Raw genomic sequence first — 23,286 nt, forward strand, 5'->3', positions numbered from 1 at the left:
TGCGATCACATGTCCTGCTCTCAGGTCTCTAAGTCCCTGTCCTCACACCAGGCCAACACTGCACACAGGAGACAGGCTCAAATCTTTCACCATTCTCAACTTGCAAGTGTTTTCAGAATGCGCAAAAAAAAAAAGTCTGTCCAAAGACCGAATAAAAACACAAGCATTAAAAGAGATGCACAGAGACACAAGTCCATTTTTATTCAACAAAAAAGTCCAGTAAATGTGTTAAAACCCGACAGAGGTGAGAGGAAGAGCTGTAGCCGGGCCGCCGCCGCCCCCTGGGGCCGGGCCGCCGCCCCCTGGGGCCGGGCCGCCGCCCCCTGGGGCCGGGCCGCCGCCCCCTGGGGCCGGGCCGCCGCCCCCTGGGGCCGGGCCGCCGCCCCCTGGGGCCGGGCCGCCGCCCCCTGGGGCCGGGCCGCCGCCCCCTGGGGCCGGGCCGCCGCCCCCTGGGGCCAGGCCGCTGCCCCCTGGGGCCGGGCGACAGGCAGGCAGGGATCACAGAAACGTACCGGAATAACAGAAACTCAACCCAGCAGGACGGGGAGACGCAGCGGGGAGCAGGAGGACGCGTGGAGGCCGCCGAGCCGGGGAGAGAGACAGACAGCCAGGAGGGAAATGGATGGATAGAGATAGAAACAGAGAGAGAGGAGGGGGGGGGGGGTAGGGAGTCCTGCGTGTGTAGAGGGTGGTCCAGATGGAGAGCGAGAGTTTAGGGGGGTCACGGTTCTGCCTCAGTGGCATCTCTGTGGTCTTTGGCAGTGAGGCTGGGTGGAGGAGGGTGGAGGGAGGTAGACGGGTGGTGGTGGTGGGTGGGGGTGGCACCAGGAGCCATGGGAAAGCTGAGCTGAAGCAGTGTGCTGGAGGGGCCTTAGCATCACCATCCTGGAGGGTTCCATCTGGGCCGCAGGGTTTGCTGTCCCCCCCTCCTCCCCTCCCCTCACCCGGACGGGTTCAGCCTCAGCTTAGGAGGAGATGAGAGGGAGCCGTGGAAACAAACACTCACGCAGTAACACACACAGACACACACACACACTGAAGCACATATGGTGCACGTGCAGACACACATGCACAAGCAGACACAGACACACAGGAGCACGCACACACAACGCTCACACACAGTGGCATCTGTTAAAACCTGTGTGTGATTTACATGATACACATATTAGTCTCTGAGTTTGATTTCTCATGCCTGTGAACGGATATGATTATTCATGCCTGTTTGTCTTGTAGGTGTGTGTTTGTGTGTGTAGAGACCATTTTGTCAGTCTAGTTGGCCCCCCGATCCTTTCTCCAAGTCAGTTCAGGGTGCTTAGCAACGGCCTCCACGCCTAGCGACGACCTCCGGGGAGGGGTCAAGGTCAGGGTTCCATTAAGGCCACAGCAGGCTCACCCAGCACAGGGGCGGGTTACATAGTCTGTCTGTCTCTGCCGCCATGGCAACCGAAGCCGTTCAGGAGCAGAGAGGGGGTGGGAGGGTTGGGGTATGGGGGGGTGAGGGTGAGGGGGGGGGCGGGCTAGAGGCTGGGCCGTTGGCGCGTGGTGTCGTAGGAACGCACCACCTGGGACTGAGACACCACCCCATGTTCCTCCTGAGAGAAGGCGTAGCCATCTAGAGAGAGAGAGAGGGGGAGTGAGTGACAGAGAGAGACAGAGGGAGAGGAAGTGAGTGACAGAGAGTGAGAGAAAGATAGAGAGAAAGAGAGTGATTAAGAAGCTGTTTTATTTTGAGTATAATGTTGTAGTTCTACTGTTGTGTTGTGACGCAGTGCAGTATCCAGTATGTGGTTGGCACTGGGTCCAGGATGAAGGAGGGAGGGCAGCTTACGTGACACGGTCTGCTGAACAGAGCTGGAGCGCGCCCCTCCGGAGGGCACTTTCCTAAATACCCGGGTCAGCAGATGGGCACGTTCGTTTAGACTGCAGGAGGAGGAGACAAGGGACAGTCACTTCACCAATCACGTCACACAGTCTACTGAATGACACGAGGAGGCACCAATCACAGGAGAGAGCTCTACTACTGACGAGGACATCACAACCAATCAATGGTGAGGAAGATGACTGCTCTGTTCTAATACTCTTCAATCCCTTGTCTCCTTTCCTTCCACCCAGGTAAAATGAGGGGATGGCTTTCTTGATCTTTTTATTACTTACATCAAAGTACAAAAACATTTACATTTTGAAAGGTAAAGGAGAGGAGAATGTGAGTAGTAAACTAGACAGCTGTTATATTGGTCAAAGATTAGTATGGTGTGAGTATGTTCTCCTACCAGCCAGTCTGACATAAACCCCTGGACCTTAACATACTCTATGTCCTAAACCCCACCCAATGACAGCCTATTATGGTGTCTTGTGAACCAATCAGGAGGCTCCAGTGCCAGATGTGGGCCTGACGTCTAGGATAGGGCTCCACAAAGTTGAGCTAATCCAATAGAAACTCATGATCTGACTGTACGGGCAAACAGACAGCCATGTCAAGCTGCTCCTTCCTCCCTTCCCCCCACCCCTCCCCTCCCCCGCACCCACCCCTCCCTCCCTCCCCCTTGAGGAAGACTGGAGGCTCTGTGTTCCTGGACCACACGCCGTCACGGCTCCTCTCCTCCCGTGACCAAAAATAACCGGTCTCAGCCACAGCCCCCGTTAACGCACCCTCTCTCCCGCACGCTCTCTCACGCACGCTCTCTCACGCACCCTCTCTCACGCACCCTCTCTCACGCACGCTCTCTCACGCACGCTCTCACGCACGCTCTCTCACGCACGCTCTCTCACGCACCCTCTATCACGCACGCTCTCTCACGCACCCTCTCTCACGCACGCTCTTTCACGCGCTGGGGTGCCAGCACGGAAATCGAACACCGTGAATCGATCACACCGGCTGATCGATCGAGACTCTGAGCAAACAGATAGAGCTGGCGACAGAACGTTTCCTGATGACGGGAAGCCACAGAGAGCGCTTCCCAGATCGATTTCATAGAGAAATACAGACGGTTCCTGTTTCCACGTGAGGAAACAAATGAAGCATTGAATCCCATTGGAGGGGTTTCCCTGGCAGCGATACAGGGAGCCCTGATTGGATCCACAGCGTGTGGACGGTCGCCAGACTCCACAAGGTCACGGTTCTCAGCAAGCAGATGGGATCCTCAGGTTATTTTACCGGTGGGAAACTCCAACCAATGTGTTTGGCAAAAAGAAAAACGCTTTGAGAAAAGAGCTCTGAAGTTATACGAACCAACAAATAAAAAGGAGGTCTGTTAAAGGGATGATGGGATGAGTGGATGAAAAGACGATGAATGAATGGATGTAGACTGTTCCTCCTCACATCCCCTGTGGAGTCTACTCAAAACAGTCCAAGGTTGCGCCACATCTGAATACTTCCCAGGAGAAATGTCTGTCCTCTATAGTGTTCCATTCTAAACCCTCCTCCCCCCCCCCCCATCAAATACTAACACAGATGTGGGCTTCTCTCCTCCGCTCAACCCCTGTGTTTCCCAGGCTCAGGGCCCACGCCCCGTCCCCTGGACCCTGTCTGGGAGCAGGGGCAACCCAGGACAAGACCACTCACCTCATGGTCAGGGGCTGGGTGCCCCCCCCCCTCCTACCTGTCCAAAAAACAAAACATTATTTCCCTGTTCCAGACCTGGGAGCCATCCCTCAACCCTGTCTTTCTGACTGACTGACTGACTGAAGACCCCCTGTGCTGCATATCCATAGTCTTGCCTTGCACTCTCCAATCTGAATAAAGATGGCTCTAGTCTGATGACATGAAACAAAACACAACAGAAACACACACATGCACACACAGCGCTACTCTCTCTCTCTACCTTACAGTCACGAGCTAGAGAACACACAGTCAACACACCGAGTCCTTACAGCAGTGCAAGTTTGTCCACTTGCTGAGAGGAGAGGAACAAAAGATGGAGAGAAGGAGAGAGAAAGAGATGGTTGTGATGAGATACTAATGAGAGCCGTGGTGAGTCAGGGAGAGAGAGGGGGATGCAGTGAGGAAGCTAGATGAAAAGCCCACAAGTCGCGAGGCCAAAGGTCATAGGTCACGAAGACAGGTGAGGTCAGCTCAAACCCAGGCGCTACCTGTGTGTTTGTCTGTGCCCTGAGCCCACAGGCTCTATGGGACCTCAGCTTTAGCTTTGGGCCTGCGGAAGGTTTAACCAAGGGACACCAGGAAGTTAGAACAGTTATGACATCATATCTCTCCTTTACCACTCATATGAAAACTAGGAACTAAATGCAGGAACTAAACACGGCTAAAATTACACTTCCCATAGGTTGAGTATCTATAATACTGCTATAAATATGATATTGCTGGATTGAATTAGAGTCATCAATGTTAAAATCGCACAATCTGTGATGACTAACAACCCTGTCTGCGAGTAGAGGTGCAATCCCACGATGCTTTGCGGGGTGCGTACCTGCGGCCGCTGGCGTCTCGGAGTACAGCCGCCCCGGGGTCCACGGCCCGCGCCTCCAGCTCCTGCACCTCCTCCAGGAGAGACTTCCTCACCGTGCGACGGCCCCTACCACACACAGGAGAGCAGGCATGAAGGGAGTCAGGTGGCTGAGCGGTGAGGGACTCGGGCTAGTAATCTGAAGGTTGCCAGTTCGATTCCCGGCCGTGTCAAATGACGTTGTGTCCTTGGGCAAGGCACTTCACCCTACTTGCCTCGGGGGAATGTCCCTGTACTTACTTGTAAGTTGCTCTTGATAAGAGCGTCTGCTAAATGACTAAAATGTAAAAATGTAAATGTAATGAACCCACGTGTCCATGACGGCTTCACATGGAGCAGGCCAAGTTCACGTGGGAACTGTAAGGTTCAGGTACTCACGCGTTCCACGCAAAGTCTTTGAGTAGACAAGCTGCCGGGACCAGGACCAGACCCAGCCAGAAGTGCCAGCACTGCATGACCCTCCCAGCCTGCCACCAACACAGCACAACGTGTTAGCACAACGTCATGCTAGCACATTACAAATACAGCACAACATGTTAGCACAAAGTGTTAGCACGTTGTCATGCTAGCACATTACAAACACAGAACAACGTCATGCTAGCACATTACAAACACAGCACAACGTTTTAGCACAACGTCATGCTAGCACATTACAAACACAGCACAACGTTTTAGCACAACGTCATGCTAGCACATTACAAACACAGCACAACGTTTTAGCACAACGTCATGCTAGCACATTACAAACACAGCACAACGTTTTAGCACAACGTCATGCTAGCACATTACAAACACAGCACAACGTTTTAGCACAACGTCATGCTAGCACATTACAAACACAGCACAACGTTTTAGCACAACGTCATGCTAGCACATTACAAACACAGCACAACGTTTTAGCACAACGTCATGCTAGCACATTACAAACACAGCACAACGTTTTAGCACAACGTCATGCTAGCACATTACAAACACAGCACAACGAAGCCCAGACACAGCCTTGGCACAGTCACAGTCAGCACGGTAGGATACACAGTGAGGAAAAACGCTTCATTAAATAACCACAGGGGCTCTGTTCTCTGCCTGGCCCAGGTGCAGTCAGCCTCGCTGACCTCTGACCTCTCAACCCTAAGCCAGTCTCTAGGGGTTAATCATCCACAAAACTACTGTCTTGCTTCCCTCAATCTTTCCTCCCCCACTCTGCCTTTCTCAAACTCTGCACCCTCTATCTCAGAGACCGTTCCCTCCCACTGTCTACACCAATCTAACCCTTCCTTTCACAATGTCAGTCTCTCTTTCTGTCTCTCTTTCTCCCAGTCTCTCTCTCACCCTCTCCCTCTCTCTCTCCATGTCTCTCTCTCTGACCCTCTCCCTCTCAGTCTCTCTCTCCCTTTACAACATGGAATCCTCCTCAGGGCAGAGTAGGAGTCTGTGTGCTGGCTCTCTGGCTGTGACCTGAGGAGCAGAGATAATCTTGGGCTGAGAGGATCAGGCCAGCTGACAGTGCCCTGGGAACGTCTGGCTTGAATCAGGATAACCATTAGGAAATATTCCCGGCGACAGCTGGAAACACAGCCAGACAAGAGCCGCTTGCACGACAATACAAACACACACACATTCCCTGTCTGCAACACACACAGCCTCCCACACACACACACAATCACAGTGTTTATACTTGTTGCACAAACACACATTTAAACACGGCTGTCTATACAAAACACCAACCCCAACTGTCTATCAGATGTGAAAACATGTAGAGGATATACACATGTGCAGATGCATAAGCTAACATTTACACCAAAATGCATGCAAAGATACACATACAGCACCCCCAGCACAATATAGTCTTACAAGCAATCATCCCCCGGATAGATGGGGGTATAGATAGAGAGAGAGCGGGAGAGAGAGCGGGAGAGAGAGCGGGAGAGAGAGAGGCGAGGTAATGGGGTCGTTTGAGGGGGCCAGTTGCAGTCCGGGGGGGAGAGGGTCTGTCTGTTCCCCAGTTGGACAGAGCAGCTGCAGAGTTATTTGAGTACATTCCTGATTTCTGACACAAATTGAATTAATGGGCTGAAGGGAACTTGTGCGCCCCCCCCCCCCCCCCTCCCCCCCGCTCTCTCTACCTGCACAGTGGGGTTACCAGCGTAACCCTAACCAACCCCCCCCCCCCCCCCCCCCCCCCCCATCAAATGCCCCAGCACAGCCCTCTCCATCAGGACGTTCCAAATGTACAACCCTCCCCCGACCAGTCAACTCGCTTGAGTCAACACCCCCTGAGTAGGCCGTAAAAGCCTGGGGCTCGGGTGACGGCGTGGCAGGTGCAGGGAGCCTGGAGAGCAGGCTGGCATGGCATAAATCTCCCCAGGGCTCCAGCCGTGCTGACATGGAACACCCAGAAGGAGAGGCGACGAGGCGCCGGGCCGGGGTGGAGAGGGAGGAGACAGAGCCCATAATAACCACCTCCACCCCCCACCATCCTGAAATGACTGACACATGTTTGTGGAGGGGTAAATGGGGTACTGGGGGAACACTTGCCTGTCCAAGCATGTCGGGGGCGATGGGTATGGAGGGCCAGATGGCAGAGTAGACAGCAAAGAAGACCATCCAGAGCACCATGCTGCCCCACACTGCTAGGTGAGAGAACTGCAGCAGAGAGAGAGACAGAGAGAGAGACGGAGAGAGAGACAGAGAGAGAGACAGAGACAGAGAGACGGAGAGAGAGACAGAGAGAGAGACAGAGAGAGAGACAGAGACAGAGAGAAACCGTCAGATAGAGAGAGTGGGGGGTGTAGAAGGATGAGGAGAAAGAAGACAAGGTTTCATGGCTCTGCACTGACAGTCTGAATATAGACTAACCTTGTCTCTGTGAGCCCCCCCCCCCCCTTCCTCCCCCTCCTTTAACCCTGTGTAAAAGGACACTGTGTGAATTCCTGTGGAACCCTGCTTCATTACTGGGGGGCTGCTGGGACGACAGCTGAACGGACGGAGTGTCAACGCCCCCCCCCCCCCCCACCCCCACACACACACCCACTATGTGTCATGGAAAAGGGAGGGGCTTTGTCTGTCTACATACTGCACACTGTAAGACCTAACTCTCCCCACTCTGGGAGGTTACACTCTGACTGAGGGATGTGTGGAGGGGATTGTGTGTGTGTTGGGGACAGATAACGCATTCCTACCTTGGTCCAGGCAGTGGTTTCCATACCCGCTTTCAAACACACTGTTACTACAACATACTAGAGGGAGAGACAGAGAGAAATAATAATAACAATAAAGATACAAAAGGACAGAGAAAGGGAGAGGGGAGGGGGAGAGATGTGTAACCAGGGAGGAGAGGGGGAGAGGGAGGAGAGATGTGTAACCAGGGAGGAGAGGGAGAGAGGGAGGAGAGGGGGAGAGGGAGGAGAGGGAGAGAGGGAGGAGAGGGAGAGAGGGAGAGGGAGAGAGGGAGGAGAGGGAGAGAGGGAGGAGAGGGAGGAGAGGGAGGAGAGGGAGGAGAGGGAGGAGAGGGGGAGAGGGAGAGAGGGAGGAGAGGGAGGAGAGGGAGAGAGGGAGGAGAGGGAGGAGAGGGAGGAGAGGGGGAGAGGGAGAGAGGGAGGAGAGGGAGGAGAGGGAGAGAGGGAGGAGAGGGAGGAGAGGGAGGAGAGGGGGAGAGGGAGGAGAGGGAGAGAGGGAGGAGAGGGACATGTTTAGTTCACAAAAACAACTCTGGAGATAATAAACATCAATAATGATATACTGTAAACTCAACAATGCCTGTTAAAACACTCTGCAGTCCCAGACCCTCAGCAAGCTAAACAGACTCTCACAGACAAACACAACACACACAAGCAAATAGGGAGCAGGATGATGGACGGAGTGAGTGATGGTGGGAGGAAGGGAGTGAAGCAGAAAGGGAGAGGGAGGGAGGGTGAGGGGAGAGCTGGCAGACTGCCCACAGTCCCATGGGGACTCTTCATTACTGGTTTAATGCTCGGAAGAACAAGCTCTGCAACTCTCTCCACTCATTCATCAATCTGTACATCTCACATACAGGTCTGCATGCAGTCTCTCTCTCTCTCTCTCTCTCTGCCTCTCACACACACACACACACACACACACACACACACACACACACACACACACACACACACACACACACACACACACACACACACACACACACACACACACACACACACACACACACACACACACACACACACACACACACACACACACACACACACACACACACACACACACACACACACACACACACACACACACACACACACACACACACACACACACACACACGCGGTTGGGTTTGAGATGGAATAAAAAAGGATGGAGCTTACTGTGTAGACCATGTTCCCCACAAACAGGTAGTCATTCCCATGGCCGTTACTGAACGCTGAATCTGAAGAAATCACACACACAGATTCAGTGCCTCATGGTGTGTGAAGTTAACATAGGACCAGGAGTGTGTGTGTGTGTGTGTGTGTGTTAGGGCCTGTACTCACCGTGCTCCAAGGCTTTGAGTGGAAACCAGAAAAGTATTATTGAGTGGATTAAAGCATTGATACAGTGACCCCAAAACACCTGAACAGAGAGAGAAACAGAAAAAGAGTATTAGTGTTTGAGAGAGAATGTAAAAGGTAGTGACTATAACTCCAAGCTAAACACACAAAGCATCAACAAACAAACAGAACACCACTACCTTCCCCAAGATCAACAACCCTCCTGCACACACACACACACACGCACACACACACACACACACACACACGCATAAACACACACTCGGGCCTACTGCAGGTCTCCCCTCCAAATGAATGACTTCCTTATTCTGGCCCTGTGAATATCATTAGCGTTGCCGTGGAAACGGCCCAGTCTCCGTGGCACTGTGTTTACCCGCTGGGGTGCCAAACAAACACCAGGCATCACTCATCAATCACAGAGACAGAGAGCCCAAACCTGACCCGTCAATAGACAAGTATAATGATGCATTTGGAATTCGGGTGTAAGGCTTTCCTAGGCAATTCTTACTGTGTGTGTGTGTGTGTGTGTACCTTGGTGTTGAAGCCCTCTGCGTTCTGTGTGATGCGGTACAGCTGGGGGAAGCGGAGCATGTTCTGCTGACTGCACGGCCGGTCGAAGATGCCCAGAGTGAAGGGAGGGAGCGCTGTAAAGATCTGCAACACACACACGCACACACACGCACACACACAATGAGTTTTCAGACACGTAACGCTCCTGTGTGGGTGAGTTGTCAGACGATCAGCATAGCGATCTGAGTGTCGACATCAGAAGGAATTCTGGCCCTGGCCTGACCTGGGACTGGCCTGACCTGGGCCTGGCCTGACCTGGGACTGGCCTGACCTGGGACTGGCCTGACCTGGGACTGGCCTGACCTGGGACTGGCCTGACCTGGGCCTGGCCTGGGCCTGGCCTGGGGCTGGGGCACACATCTGCAGTCAGGCGTAAACCTGACACAACAGACATTCTGTGGCAGCCCAAACACCAGGCTTCAGACAGGAGATGGGCGTGCGATTACAGCAGCACAGAGCCCTCAGAGTGAGACGGAGGGAGAGAGGAGATTAAAAGAGTTTGAAAAGGATTTTTAAAAAAAGAGCCAGCGCGGAAAAGAGATAAGGAAGACAGTGAGAAAGAGAGTGTGTAAGAGAAGAAGCACGAGAAACAGAGCAGGCTCCTCCTACGTGGCTACACGCGCGAGTCAGGGGAAGCTCGGAGCTCGAACCCCGGCGTGGGCCAGAGAGGGAGGAGGCGTGTACTGAGGAGCAGCAGCTCACCTGAGACACGAGCAGGAGAGCGGGAGACTGCGGGAGGAACTCACCACGTTGTAGAGGCCTATGCACCAGCGCTCAAACAGGATCTGCCCCGAGAAGCCATTCACAAAGGCGAACCAGAGCTGGGGGGAGAGAGAGAGGAGAGGGGAGGGGTGAGAAGAGAGAGGGGCGTGGCACAGCTTTGGGGATGGACAGATGAAGGAGGAAGGGGGGGGGAAGGACGGAGGCTGATTCAATGGACTGGGATGTAGAATGAGCTCCAGCATCCTAATGCTCAGGTTCTGCTGGAGGTTCCTGTTTCCTGCCAGCAGCAGGGTTGTGCTGTGGTGTTGCCGTGGCGTTGCTGTGGTGGCCGGTCTCAGGGTGGAGCAGGAGAGGTGGAGCCTCACCTCCCACACCCTCAGACAGCCCCTGAACAGCGCTCAGACAGCCCCTGAATAGCGCTCAGACATCCCCTGAACAGCGCTCAGACAGCCCCTGAACAGCGCTCAGACAGGATCATGTCCGGGGACTCGAATGGCTGTGAGGACATTCCTGGAGCACACACAGAGCCAGAGCCTCAGGATGAGGTCACACACACACACACACACACACACACACACACACAGTGTCTCCACTGTGTGGACAGAGACTGTCTATGACCTTTGACATCGAAAGCCCAGCAGGGAGACAATCATGTGAGATAATCATAGAAACACACAATCGGGCACACACACACACACACACACACACGCAGGTCTGAGTGAGGGGGACAGTGGGAGAGAGACCGCAGGTCCCATGGCGGTCTGCACCTGCTGACATCCTTAACATCAGACAGGAGGGGAGGGGGGAGAGAGGGGGGCACAGCTGACAAATGCCCCTCACCACAGACTGGCCAGAGTGACCCTCACACATCCTACACACACGCACTCAGCCAGGAAGTATGCATCAACAGTGACTGGGGTTTGTGTAAGTGTGTGCGTGTGTGTGTGTGTGCATGAGACAGAAAGCAGACACCAGAGGAGCACCTCATCCATCACTGTCAACCAACTCGACAAACAGCTGCAAAATGTCTCTGTTAATGTACGAGTGTGCGCGCGTGTGTGTGTGTGTGTGTGTGTGCGCGTGCGTGTGTGTGAGAGAGGGGGAAGAAGAAGGTTTCAGAAGGGAGGGCTTTTAAGAAGTCCACCTGCCTGCTAGTCAGACAGCAGTCTCCCACTGAGGAAACTCTTTAATGAACCGTCTCACACACACACACACACACACACACGCGTCAGAGTAGCAGAAGAGGGGGTTGAGAGAGATGGCAGAGGGGGGTGAGGGCAGAGGGGGGTGAGGGCAGAGGGGTGAGGGCAGAGGGGGGTGAGGGCAGAGGGGGGTGAGGGCAGAGGGGGGTGAGGGCAGAGGGGGGTGAGGGCAGAGGGGTGAGGGCAGAGGGGGGTGAGGGCAGAGGGGGGTGAGGGCAGAGGGGGGTGAGGGCAGAGGGGGGTGAGGGCAGAGGGGGGTGAGGGGCTTCACCTCGATGATGTAGAGCACCACGTTCTTGTAGAAGCAGTACAGGATGCACTTGGTGACACGGTTGTAGCTCCAGGCCCCGTGGACCAGAAGCAGCTTCTCCAGGTAGGAGAACTGGAGGGAGACAACACACACACAGTCAGACAACACACCGTCACACACACAGTCAGACAATACACCGTCACACACACAGTCAGACAACACACCGTCACACACACAGTCAGACAACACACACCGTCACACACACACAGTCAGACAACACACCGTCACACACACAGTCAGACAACACACTGTCACACACACAGTCAGACAACACACACCGTCACACACACACAGTCAGACAACACACCGTCACACACACAGTCAGACAACACACCGTCACACACACAGTCAGACAACACACCGTCACACAACACACCGTCACACACACAGTCAGACAACACACACCGTCACACACACACAGTCAGACAACACACCGTCACACACACAGTCAGACAACACACCGTCACACACACAGTCAGACAACACACACCGTCACACACACAGTCAGACAACACACCGTCACACACAGTCAGACAACACACACCGTCACACACACACACAGTCAGACAACACACACCGTCACACACACACACAGTCAGACAACACACACCGTCACACACACAGTCAGACAACACACCGTCACACACACAGTCAGACAACACACCGTCACACACACATTGTGAAATCCAGTGTGTTTGTGTGTTTGGTTGGGGCTGAGGGATAATGAGTGGATAGAGAGAAGGGGGTGGAGAGAGGAAAACAGGCCCAGTGATAGAAAGATAAAATAAGTACACACCCGGGGGTTAGGGAGTGAGAAATGGAAAGAGAGAAAGAGCACGAGAGAGAGAGATAGAGCGAGCATGAGAGAGAGAGAGACTGTGTGAGAGATTCCAACTTTTCTCATGAAATACCTCAACCCACCCACCTCCTCTCTCTGTCCACAGGAGCACATGCTAACCATTAACACAGGAGTGCTACCAGCTTCCAAACAAGCTGTAGAACGGACCCCTGTGTGTGTGTGTGTGTGTGTGTGTGTGTGCTAAACCCACCTGTGCTATGGAGTAGTCGGAGGAGTTGGTGGCCTGCATGCCTTCGTTGCCGCTGATGCCCACGCCCACGTGGGCGGTCTGGATCATGCCCACATCGTTGGCCCCGTCCCCGATCGCCAGGGTGATGGCCTTCACGTGCCTCTTCACCATGTCCACTATCTCTGACTTCTGGAGGGGGGACACTCTGGAGAGAGAGAGAGAGAGAGAGAGAGAGACAGAGAGACAGAGAGAGAGAGAGAGAGAGAGAGAGAGGGTCAGTTCGAAATGCAATAAGAAAACATGAACTGTTAACCAGATATACTGTAGATGTAGATACTGTAGAAAGATTTGAGACCCCCCCCCCCTCCTCAACACAGACATTTTTTACTACTAAATCCATGCAGAACAACAGGATGTAATGTGCTGGTTAAGTGGACATCGTGGGGAGAAGGAGGGACTGAGAAAGAAAGGGGAAAAGATTTGGCAGAAAAACAGAGAAAGACTTCAAACACATGAGGTCTTAGTTTGGTACAAAAGGTAACAGGAAGCTCTGAATCACTGCTGTAGCAAGAGAACCAAGAAGGCTCTCATTTTGTGTGTGCGTGTGTGTGTAGTGGTTCAGGGAGGCCAGGTTGTCCCAGTGGTACTCCACCCTGCTGACCTGCTCCTCCTGACCCTCTCTCTCTGTCTCTGTCTCCCTCTCTATGTCTCTGTCTCCCTCTCCCTCTCTCTGTCTCCCTCTCTATGTCTCTCTCTCTCTCTGTCTCTCTCTCTCTCTATGTCTCTCTCTCTATGTCTCTCTCTCTCTATGTCTCTCTCTCTATGTCTCTCTCTCTATGTCTCTCTCTCTCTCAGCAGCTCTGTCCCTGCACTCACAATGAGGATTTACAGGGGAACCCCTGGAGGCAAGGTGTGTGAGCGAGACAGAGAGAGAGAGACTGGGAGAAAGAGAGACAGAAAGAGAGAGACTGGGAGAAAGATACAGAAAGAGAGACAGAAAGAGAGACAGAGAGAGAGAGACTTGGAGAAAGATACAGAAAGAGAGACAGAAAGAGAGACAGAGAGAGAGACAGAAAGAGAGAGACTGGGAGAAAGATACAGAAAGAGAGACAGAAAGAGAGACAGAGAGAGAGACAGAAAGAGAGAGACTGGGAGAAAGAGACAGAGAGAGAGACAGAGAGAGAGACAGAGAGAGAGACAGAAAGAGAGACAGAGACAGTGTGTATGTGTGAATGAAATGATAATGCAGGCCAACAGTAGAACGGTGAACTTCTGGTTCTTTACCCTGAGCTCCACCTTCCATAGGATGGGTGGCCACACAGCTTTGGATAAAAGCGTCTGTTAATAAATAGATGAAGCCTTTCAATAAATGATTACCTAAATTGGAAAAAAGGATGCAAATGGACTAAACCTTTCCAACATCCTCTCCCCCACACACACACACACACACACACACACACACACACACACACACACACACACACACACACACACACACACACACACACACACACACACACACACACACACACACACACACCTGCTCCAGGCGGGAAGCCCACGGGTCATAAAGATTGACTGGTCTGTCGTGAGCAGGACCAAGACCCGGTCAAGCTGAAACTACAGAGCTGGGTGGTCCGCTTAGTATTCACCACACACAGACACACACAGGATATTTTCAAGGGGAAACCCGTAGAGAAAGACTTGGCCTTTGTACCTGGTGCTGAGGGATGAGCTGAGCCTGTGCTCACTGAAGTCTGTGTGTCTGTGTGAGAGACTTAGCTTCCATGACATTCTCCTTTTGTGTGTCTGCCTCTGTGCATGTGTTTACTTCTCTCTCTCTCTCTCCCCCTCACACACACACACGCACACACACACAGTCTGGGACTGGTGACGCTGGGGATAAAAGGGTCTTAATGTTCTTCATGGTGAAACTAAGCAGAAAATAAGGAGTTTAAAGTGGCTGTTTAAATAAACAGAGTGTGAAGATGGGAACCAAGCATGCCAGTTTCCCCGGCAACATCAACCGTCGCATGTATATGGACTTAAAAACCCAAACACATACAGTAACAGCACTGACGTACACACACACAGACATGATGTAATCCACACCTTTATTCATTAGCTATGAACTAACAAGACACTACCATTATAGACGATCACATAATCAAACTATGTAACGCACACGCACACACACACACACACACGCACACACACACACACACACACACACACACACACACACACACCAGGCGGAAAGGATCCCAGTCACCTCTGCACCTCAATCTGCTTATGGCAGAGGGGAGAGGAGGGGGTGGGGGGATGGGCTTGAGGCTGTTTGTAAGGCCTTGGAGACCTGAGTCCGGATATGGCCTTTATGCTAGAGAGAGTCAATTACTCCCCTCCTCCTGAAACACACACAGAACCCACGTTGGCAGAAATCCACACACACGCGCGTGCACACACACACACACACACGCGCAGCTGGCTCAGGATGGAAACATGACTAAATAAGGGAACATACAGTAAACATTCTCTGAGTGCAGTATGCTTTGTATGAATGAAAAGTGGTGTGGAAGTGTGTGTGTAGTAGTGTGTGTGTGTGTGTGTGTGTAGTAGTGTGTGTGTGTGTGTGTCGTTTCTGGGTTAACAGCAGTAAGTGAGTCATGACTTTGACATTTCCATGCAGAGCAGTGTATTACATTACCCCTGTGAGCCACATGCCAAGCTTTTATCATCTCCATTCATTTACTGACCCTGAGCAACCTGCAACCTTTAACACACACGGTACACACACAGTGCACACACACTCTCTCACAGAGATGGGACTCTCTGATGTGGAGGGAATTCAGGTCTCTGCAGTTAAGTGGCCAGCCTCGGACTGAAGAGGGATGTGTGTGAGTGTGCGTGTGTGTGTGTGTGCATGTGCGTGTGTGTGTGTGTGAGCATCCTACCGGCAGCAGATGACAGCCTTGCAGGAGAGCGCGAGGTCCAGGAAGGCCTGGCGCAGCTCGAAGGAGAGGGCGTACTTCAGCGTCTGCCCGTCTATGATGAGCGCCAGCTCGTTCTCCTTCCCCAGGGAGTCTCCCAGGGACGAGCAGTGGGCCGTCAGGGCGGCGCGCGTCGCCTGCAGGGGGCCACACACCCGAGGTCAGGGGGAGCACGGACACACACAAGACACGCCACACACACACACTGACACGCCACACAGCAACACACACACTGACACGCCACACAGCAACACACACACTGACACGCCACACACACACACACACACTGACACGCCACACACACACACACACTGACACGCCACACACACACACACACACTGACACGCCACACACACACACACACACACTGACACGCCACACACACACACACACTGACACGCCACACAGCAACACACACACTGACACGCCACACAGCAACACACACACACACACACACACACACACACACTGACACGCCACGGTGAAACTGTGGGAAAGTCTTAATGTTGGTGGAAGCTGAAGGAGGCGTTTTAAGTGGTGCCACTGGGGCTGTCAATGCCCCTGTCGTTTTCTTCCACAAACGCATCTGGTCTCTATCACCAAGCGCACCCCTGAGCCACACACACACCTTACTGTACAGGAACAGGCATTAGCAGAGAGGGAGTACAATGGTCCGAAGGGAGGGAGACAGGGAGGGGGAGGGAGACAGAGACAGAGACAGAGAGAGAGAGAGAGAGAGAGAGAGAGAGAGAGAGAGAGAGAGGTCAATATTGTGAGAGAACAAGTAAGGAAGGGAGTAGAAAGTGATCTGTGTCATGAGGACGGTAGCGCTCCAGGCTGCGTTCATCTCTTTTCATTCAGAGCAACACTATCTCAACTCTTGTACCACGTCAACACAGCCACACATTAGTACCGTGTATCGTTTACGGTCCGAAACACAGTCCCTTCCCCCCCCATACACACATTAGAAGGTATAAAAACAAGCAGGACAGGGTGTGTGCGTGAGGCGGTGAGTGTGTGGGGCTGTTATGGGGCAGAAGTTTGGGGCAGTTTTGATGGAGCTGATGATAATGGAGGAGCAGGGACTAATAGAGAAAACAAACATCTCATCCACCGTAATGAGGAACATGTGGAGGAGCCGGCACGCAACACGCTATGAGGCCACACACACACACACACACACACACACACAAACACATAGAAGAGATATGACATACAGACATACAATCTGACGGGGCTAAAAGTATATTTGATTCTGTAATCATTACATAAACTTCAGACGTGCTGATGAAGGCATCTTAAAAGACTAACATTGCTATTATGTTATTCTCATACAACACACACACACACACAGAAACAGTGGCACCAACGCACTGTCTAGAGTATTCCTGGCAGCTGACCCTAGCTCATCCTGTCATCCATACTGAGATGACCCCTCTGTCAACTTGCCACTGTGTGAGAGACTTCTCAGTAACACACACACACACACACACACACACACATACACACATCCTTTGTTCCCACAGACATACATCCACCTCAACGGGCCATTTTTCCCGCTAAAAGTAATGCCTGCTCCACATTCCCTCTAAAGCACGACCCCAGTGCTCATCTCCCAGAATTCCCTGTCCTTGTTCTCTCAGCCCGGAGCTGTGTGTTTTCCTTTGTGCTCCGGAATTCCTGTTTGCATTTACCTTCTCCCAAACAGGCCCAAGAAAAACACAAATAGAATGACGGGATTAAAGGAGATTACAGGTTGTCAGAGTTCTGCAAATCACAGTGTGTGTTTGTGTGAGAACGCGCGCGTGTGTGTGCGTGTGTCTATGCATGCATGCGGGTGTCTGTGTCCAAATACACAGTCAGTCACCAATCCTCTACACCCATGTCAAATCAAACATGTGTACTGCAGAGAAACTGCATGTCACGGCGGACGTCTATGTTAGGTGAGAAAGAGGAGCGCTACGTGCTGCGCGGCTAGGCTAGCTGGGGTCTTGGTGCGTGGGCGTGGAAAGCATAGCTAGCAGGGAGCAGTACAGCCAGGCAGGCCATCACAACCCCATGAGGAATATCTGCCTCTCCTGGTTGTAGCCTTGGGTATACACAATGATATAATGACGCTCTATGACATGTGCACATGCACACTCATACACATACACACACAAGCTAAATGGACAGCAAACAGCGTAATGGCTTTGCATAGAAGTGCTAACGGCCCTCAGCTACTTGTCAGGGCATCCCCAGAGAAGACTACAGCAGCACACACACACACACACACCTTCTCACACACACACACCCCAACAAAGGACAATGCTACAAACCCACTCCATAAAAGCTGAAACAGAGAGCTTGAGTGGCCTAAACTGACGATCACTAACCAAAGACTGAACACAAGTTAGCACAACAGCTGGCCAAACAAACTAAGCCGGCTAATGCAGAGCAACCTAACAGAACCTGTCTTGTTCTGTCTTAGTTAATTTCCAGACTTCTAGTCGTGGAGCTGAACCATGGCATGGAACTGGCTACTGAACTTTAATTAAATCTGAATACAAGAATACATTGTTTTGTTAACCCGATAGTGTGGAGACTGTGTATACAAAACATAACCCACGGGCATCATTTAGCAGCAATTGCTCATTTTTCTCACGCAGAAATAAGTTGTTCCCAGTTTAGAGGGGTCTGAACAAATCAAGTCATGGACATATTCCCTTGTCATCGAATGACAGAACTGAGCAAAAAGCATTTTCATGTTCCAAACTAAATGTTGTTTTATTCAAATGCATCTTAGCTGAGAACAAAGCGAAACACATTTTCTCACACACACACACACATCAAAAACACATGGACGCGCACACACACACACAACTACATATTTTGTAAGCCATGTTCTCAGGCCCCTGTATGGAATCTTATCATGTTTATATTTAGAGCTGCGAGAGCTGAGGGGGGGAGGTCACCTTGTCTCACACACACACACACACACACACACACACACACACACACACACACACACACACACACACACACACACACACACACACACACACACACACACACACACACACACACACACACACTCTGCACATAGGTAGGGCTAGCCTTAAAGGGGCGAGATCTGTTCCCCATTCATAGATGGGAGGGGAGGGGTGGTGTGTGTGTGAGTGAGTGTGTGTGAGGTGTGGAAAGGCATGCTCATATCTGAGGTGCAGATTCTGTCACCGGTGAGATTTAATACAGCGTTTAATTATCCCAGCCAGAGCATCTGTCTAAACAAACATCCACATCCTCCACTGACAGACACAGACATGCATGGACACACACACGAGAACAGATGCATAGATAAGTATACACACACACACACACACACACACGTGTCCTGCTGTGTGAAGAATTCAGACTTGGACACCTACAGTACCTATAAATCGCAAACGTCACACGACTTGTGTTGCCTGGGTTTCTGAGGAGCGTGAGTGCGTGTGAGAGAGAGAGCTATGGGTGGATGGAGAGGGAGAGAAATGATTAATGGGCAACACACAGTGAGGATGTTTGTGTAGGAGTTGTAATGCGGGCGGTGTGACAGGACTAAGGGGGGTTGTGGGTAAGATTGATGAAATGTATATCCAAGACTATCGCACTCATCTGGGTGTACGCCACCACCTTTACTGTAAAGACTGTGTGTGTGTGTGTGAGAGAGAGAGAGTGTGCGAGAGAAAAGAAGGCCTAGCGGTGTGTGTGTGTGTAAATGAGAAATAGAGGAAGGGTTACCGGGGGTGTGTGTATACATGAGCTAGAGGGAGGTTTAGCGGATGTGTGTGTGCATGTGTGTGTGTATATATGTGTGAGGCATCTGATAGGAGGGTGACAGATGGAGCCTGTCCCAGCGTCACAATCCCAGGCCGCCATGTTTACCCAGGAGGCATTGCTCGCTCGATTTGTTTTGACGAGAAGGAGCGCCAAAAGGAGATCGCATTACGCCCTCACTCATCCCAGATGTCTCTCTCTCTCCCTCTCTCCCATCACCCTCAGATGTCTCTCTCTCTCTCTCGCTCCCTCATTCTCTCATCACCCTCAGATGTCTCTCTCTCTCTTACCCCGTCTTTCTGCTCTGTCTTTTTTAATTCCATTCCCTCCGGATTGACTCTCTCCCTTACAAAATACAATTAACAAATTCCGTCTTACTCGCACACATATACACACATACCTGCTCTCCTGGCTACTTAAATATATCATTCTGGCTCTCTCTCTTTCTTTCTCTCTCTCTCTGACACACACACAGGCTGTCTAGTGTCTGGGGAGAGGGGGGAGGTGCTGACAGCTGGATAGGTAGTAGCATGAAGGAGACATGGAAAAGGAGAGGGGGATGGAGGGGGGGAGACATCCGCTAGACTACAAACCGCAAGATCAACAGATGAGCTCGGTCTCACAATAGGACCAGAAGTAGGTGTGTGTGTGTGTGTGTGGGGGGGGGGGGGGGGGGGTCGGGCAGGACAGACCTCAGAGGGACATGGGCCAACAGGCCGCTGGTGTAAAAGGTGACATTTCCGACACCGTGGAGCTTCTGCTTTCTGTCACTGCAGAGTTCCAGATTCAAACCCACCCCCTCCCTCCCTCCCTCGCTCGCTCCCTCCCTCCCTCCCTCCCTCCCTCCCTCCCTCGCTCCCTCTCCCCCTCTCAGTACAGCAGTTAGATCAGTGCCGTCAGATACCACCAAGACGTTTGCTTTCATCCTTACCACCCTGCTCTTGCCAGTGTTCTGGACATGATCTCTCACTCTCCAACACTCACTGAACACACACCGTTGTATCGATTGATGAAACCCAACACATATGAAGTTAAGATTAGGTTTCATGATTTTTTCCACGAAATATAGTGATGAGATACAATCAATTATCAGTCATGGGTTAGTGTTAGTGCACTCCTGCACTCAAAAATAACCTACTTTTCAAGCTACAGTGAACACATACAAGTCTTTTGTCTCCTCACAAAACTTCTATCCATATGTCCACCACTCTCTAAAGGGCACATGTTGACCTCGATTCCTCTGTCTAAACAATCACAGGGGTTGCACACATCTCTATAAACTCCCTGTGAACACAAACGTACACACACACACACACACACAATGTACACACTCAAGACATGCTAAAAGGTTTATGGGCCATAATCCCTCCTGCTATCTGTCTCCTGTCTGTCTCTCATAACAACACAAGAGCTTGCAGACAAAGAGTAAGTGAAGTTAACTGTGTGTGTGTGTGTGTGTGTGTGCATGGATCGCAACTCTCACATGACAGTCATCTAGTCACAGAACACATACCCGATGTTAGCAGTTATGTAAGCCTCACTGCAAATCTAATCTGAAGAGTTAGGAACAGCTCAACTCTTTCCTTCTGTGTGGCTGTTTCACACACACAATCCGTTTCATGTTGTTTACCGTTCACTAAAGTAGATCACACTCATGAAAATTGTAAAAGAGGCTGATGAAACACACTAGGCATGCTTGCATGTGTATGCCTGTGTGTGTATGTGTGTGTGTATGCCTGTGTGTGTATGCCTGTGTGTGTGTGTTTAAGGGACAGACAGAGAAAGGGGGAGAGAGGTAAAGCAACAGAGCGGTATCTGTCTCTCTTTCATCCTCTTCTCCAGGACGACACCAGACACCTTAATCACCTCCACCTGCGTGCAGACAATGAGCCACACCCACAAATCTGCACACCACACCCTAGTTCCCACGGTTACCTTCTGTAGACAACCCCCCCACCCTCAACACACACACACACACACCCTCTGTACACACACACACACACACACGAAGACGCACAAGCAAAAGCACACACGTTCAATGTCACATACTCTCTTGCATGGTGAAAAAGAGTGAGAGAAAGAAAACTTAGAGGAAAGAGGAGGGGAGGAAGGAGAGGAGGAGGGGAGGAAGGAGAAGAAGGAGAGGAGGAGGGGAGGAAGGAGAGGAGGAGGGGAGGAAGGAGAAGAGGAGGGGAGGAAGGAGAGGAGGAGGGGAGGAAGGAGAGGAGGAAGGAGGGCGTACTCACGTCCAGTGAGTCCTCGTTGACGATGATGAGGGACATGCCATGTGTCACCAGGCGACAGGAGTAACCTGAGACAGAGAGACAAGGGTCACTTTCTCCTCCACTCTCTCACTCCATGCACTGATGTGGACAGGTCATACTGAACAGGTCATACTGCCATACTGAACAGGTCATACTGCCATACTGAACAGGTCATACTGCCATACTGAACAGGTCATACTGCCATACTGAATGGTAAACAACATCTTAAAATGGTTTCTTATTTTGGTTTATTGTATTCCCCGTTCCTCCACCCATCCTCCCCCTCTCCTCCCGCTGTCCTCCCTTCTTTACCTCTCTGCCTCACCCCTCTCCCTCCTTCTCTCCATCTCCTTCCCTCACCAATGTTGATGGCCGTCTCCTGCTTGTCCCCTGTGAGCACCCAGATCTTGATGTCGGCCCTCATCAGAGTAGCGATGGTCTCTGGAACCCCCGCCTGGAGACGGTCCTCTATGGCAGTGGCTCCCAACAACAGCAGGTTCTGACACACACACACACACACACGCACACACACACACACACAGAGAGACATGTTATGTACAACATGAAACATCGTAAGTCATTTAAAATGTAGGACGACAGATTTGCGCATGTCTTAACTGTGTCTAGGAAACCACTATACCCGAGAGTGTGTGTGTGTGTGTGGCACTGCGTCCAGAAGACACCATAGGCTACATGACAGGAATGTGGATGTGAGCAGAGTTGTAGATGTGGCAGTGTGCCAGGCCCAGCCATGAGAGAGCAGGGCTGTTCTTCTGACACTCTGTCTTTGGGCCAAGCAGCAGCTTCAGAACTGGCTGTTAATGTCCCCCCCCAGCCCCCCCGACTATAATTTGTTCAGTATTTACAAATACACACACACACACACACTCCCAGCAGGTAACACTGATGTGTTGTTTGCTCCACATTTATAGGTCTCTTGGCAGACTAGTGCAGGTAATTAGCTCTGTGGTCTTCCAGTCTACCTCTCCCCCTGCCCAATCCCTCACTTCTCTGCTCTCTGTTCTCCCTCTCTCTGTCTCTGTCTCTCTCTCTACCTCCCTCACGTATTCGCTTCAACCTTTTGCTGAGCTGTCTCCCTTGGGTAAAAAAAAAAGAGAAGCTAATTAAGCCAAGAGAAAAAGTGTAATGCGAACTTTTGCCGTGGTGAAGAAACATCTAGAAACGTCTGTATACTGAAGCGGTGGGCGAGAGAGGAACAAGTTCCAAATTCAACATGCTAAGGCTACAGAAGCGTTTCCAATGGATTACTGTTTGACTCTCAGCATATTGACATTTTCTGACTTTTTTTCCCTCTGTGGTTGAGGTGTTGTGGGTGGCAGCAAGCAATGGGGACACACTGCCCCCTTCTGGCTTCTAACATCTACAGCAACCTTATAACATTACAATTAGTCATT

At 51.6% G+C, this 23,286-nt stretch overlaps 2 protein-coding genes across 2 annotated transcripts in view; one reads left to right on the plus strand and one right to left on the minus strand.

The window, feature by feature from the left end:
* boc (BOC cell adhesion associated, oncogene regulated) overlaps positions 1-23,286 on the plus strand; it is a 76,871-nt gene that overhangs the window by 35,248 nt on the left and 18,337 nt on the right. The gene's annotated exons all lie outside the window — the stretch shown is intronic.
* On the minus strand, positions 456-22,366 carry atp8a2 (ATPase phospholipid transporting 8A2). The gene is made up of 15 exons (XM_067252172.1): positions 22,232-22,366; positions 21,854-21,918; positions 15,774-15,946; positions 12,841-13,024; positions 11,753-11,863; positions 10,303-10,377; positions 9,518-9,640; positions 8,969-9,047; positions 8,804-8,865; positions 7,643-7,699; positions 6,999-7,106; positions 4,842-4,930; positions 4,428-4,532; positions 1,829-1,920; positions 456-1,612 (listed from the first exon to the last, which is right to left on the minus strand). The coding sequence occupies exons 1-15, from the start codon at positions 22,293-22,295 to the stop codon at positions 1,518-1,520; spliced, it is 1,482 nt and encodes a 493-aa protein (XP_067108273.1). The 5' UTR covers positions 22,296-22,366; the 3' UTR covers positions 456-1,517.

Source organism: Osmerus mordax, chromosome 15 (genome assembly GCF_038355195.1).
Source record: "Osmerus mordax isolate fOsmMor3 chromosome 15, fOsmMor3.pri, whole genome shotgun sequence".
In the NCBI taxonomy this organism is placed as follows: Eukaryota; Metazoa; Chordata; class Actinopteri; order Osmeriformes; family Osmeridae; genus Osmerus; species Osmerus mordax.

What these genes read in the sequence shown, in the direction of transcription:
- atp8a2 (XM_067252172.1), bottom strand. Translation starts at nt 22,295, where the DNA reads ATGAGGGCCGACATCAAGATCTGGGTGCTCACAGGGGACAAGCAGGAG. An exon ending in CAGAGGGCTTCAACACCAAG is followed by an intron (nt 9,048 to 9,517) that starts GTACACACACAC and finishes CTCTCTGTTCAG; the next exon opens with GTGTTTTGGGGTCACTGTAT. An exon ending in CCCCCGACATGCTTGGACAG is followed by an intron (nt 4,931 to 6,998) that starts GCAAGTGTTCCC and finishes TGTTGGTGGCAG; the next exon opens with GCTGGGAGGGTCATGCAGTG.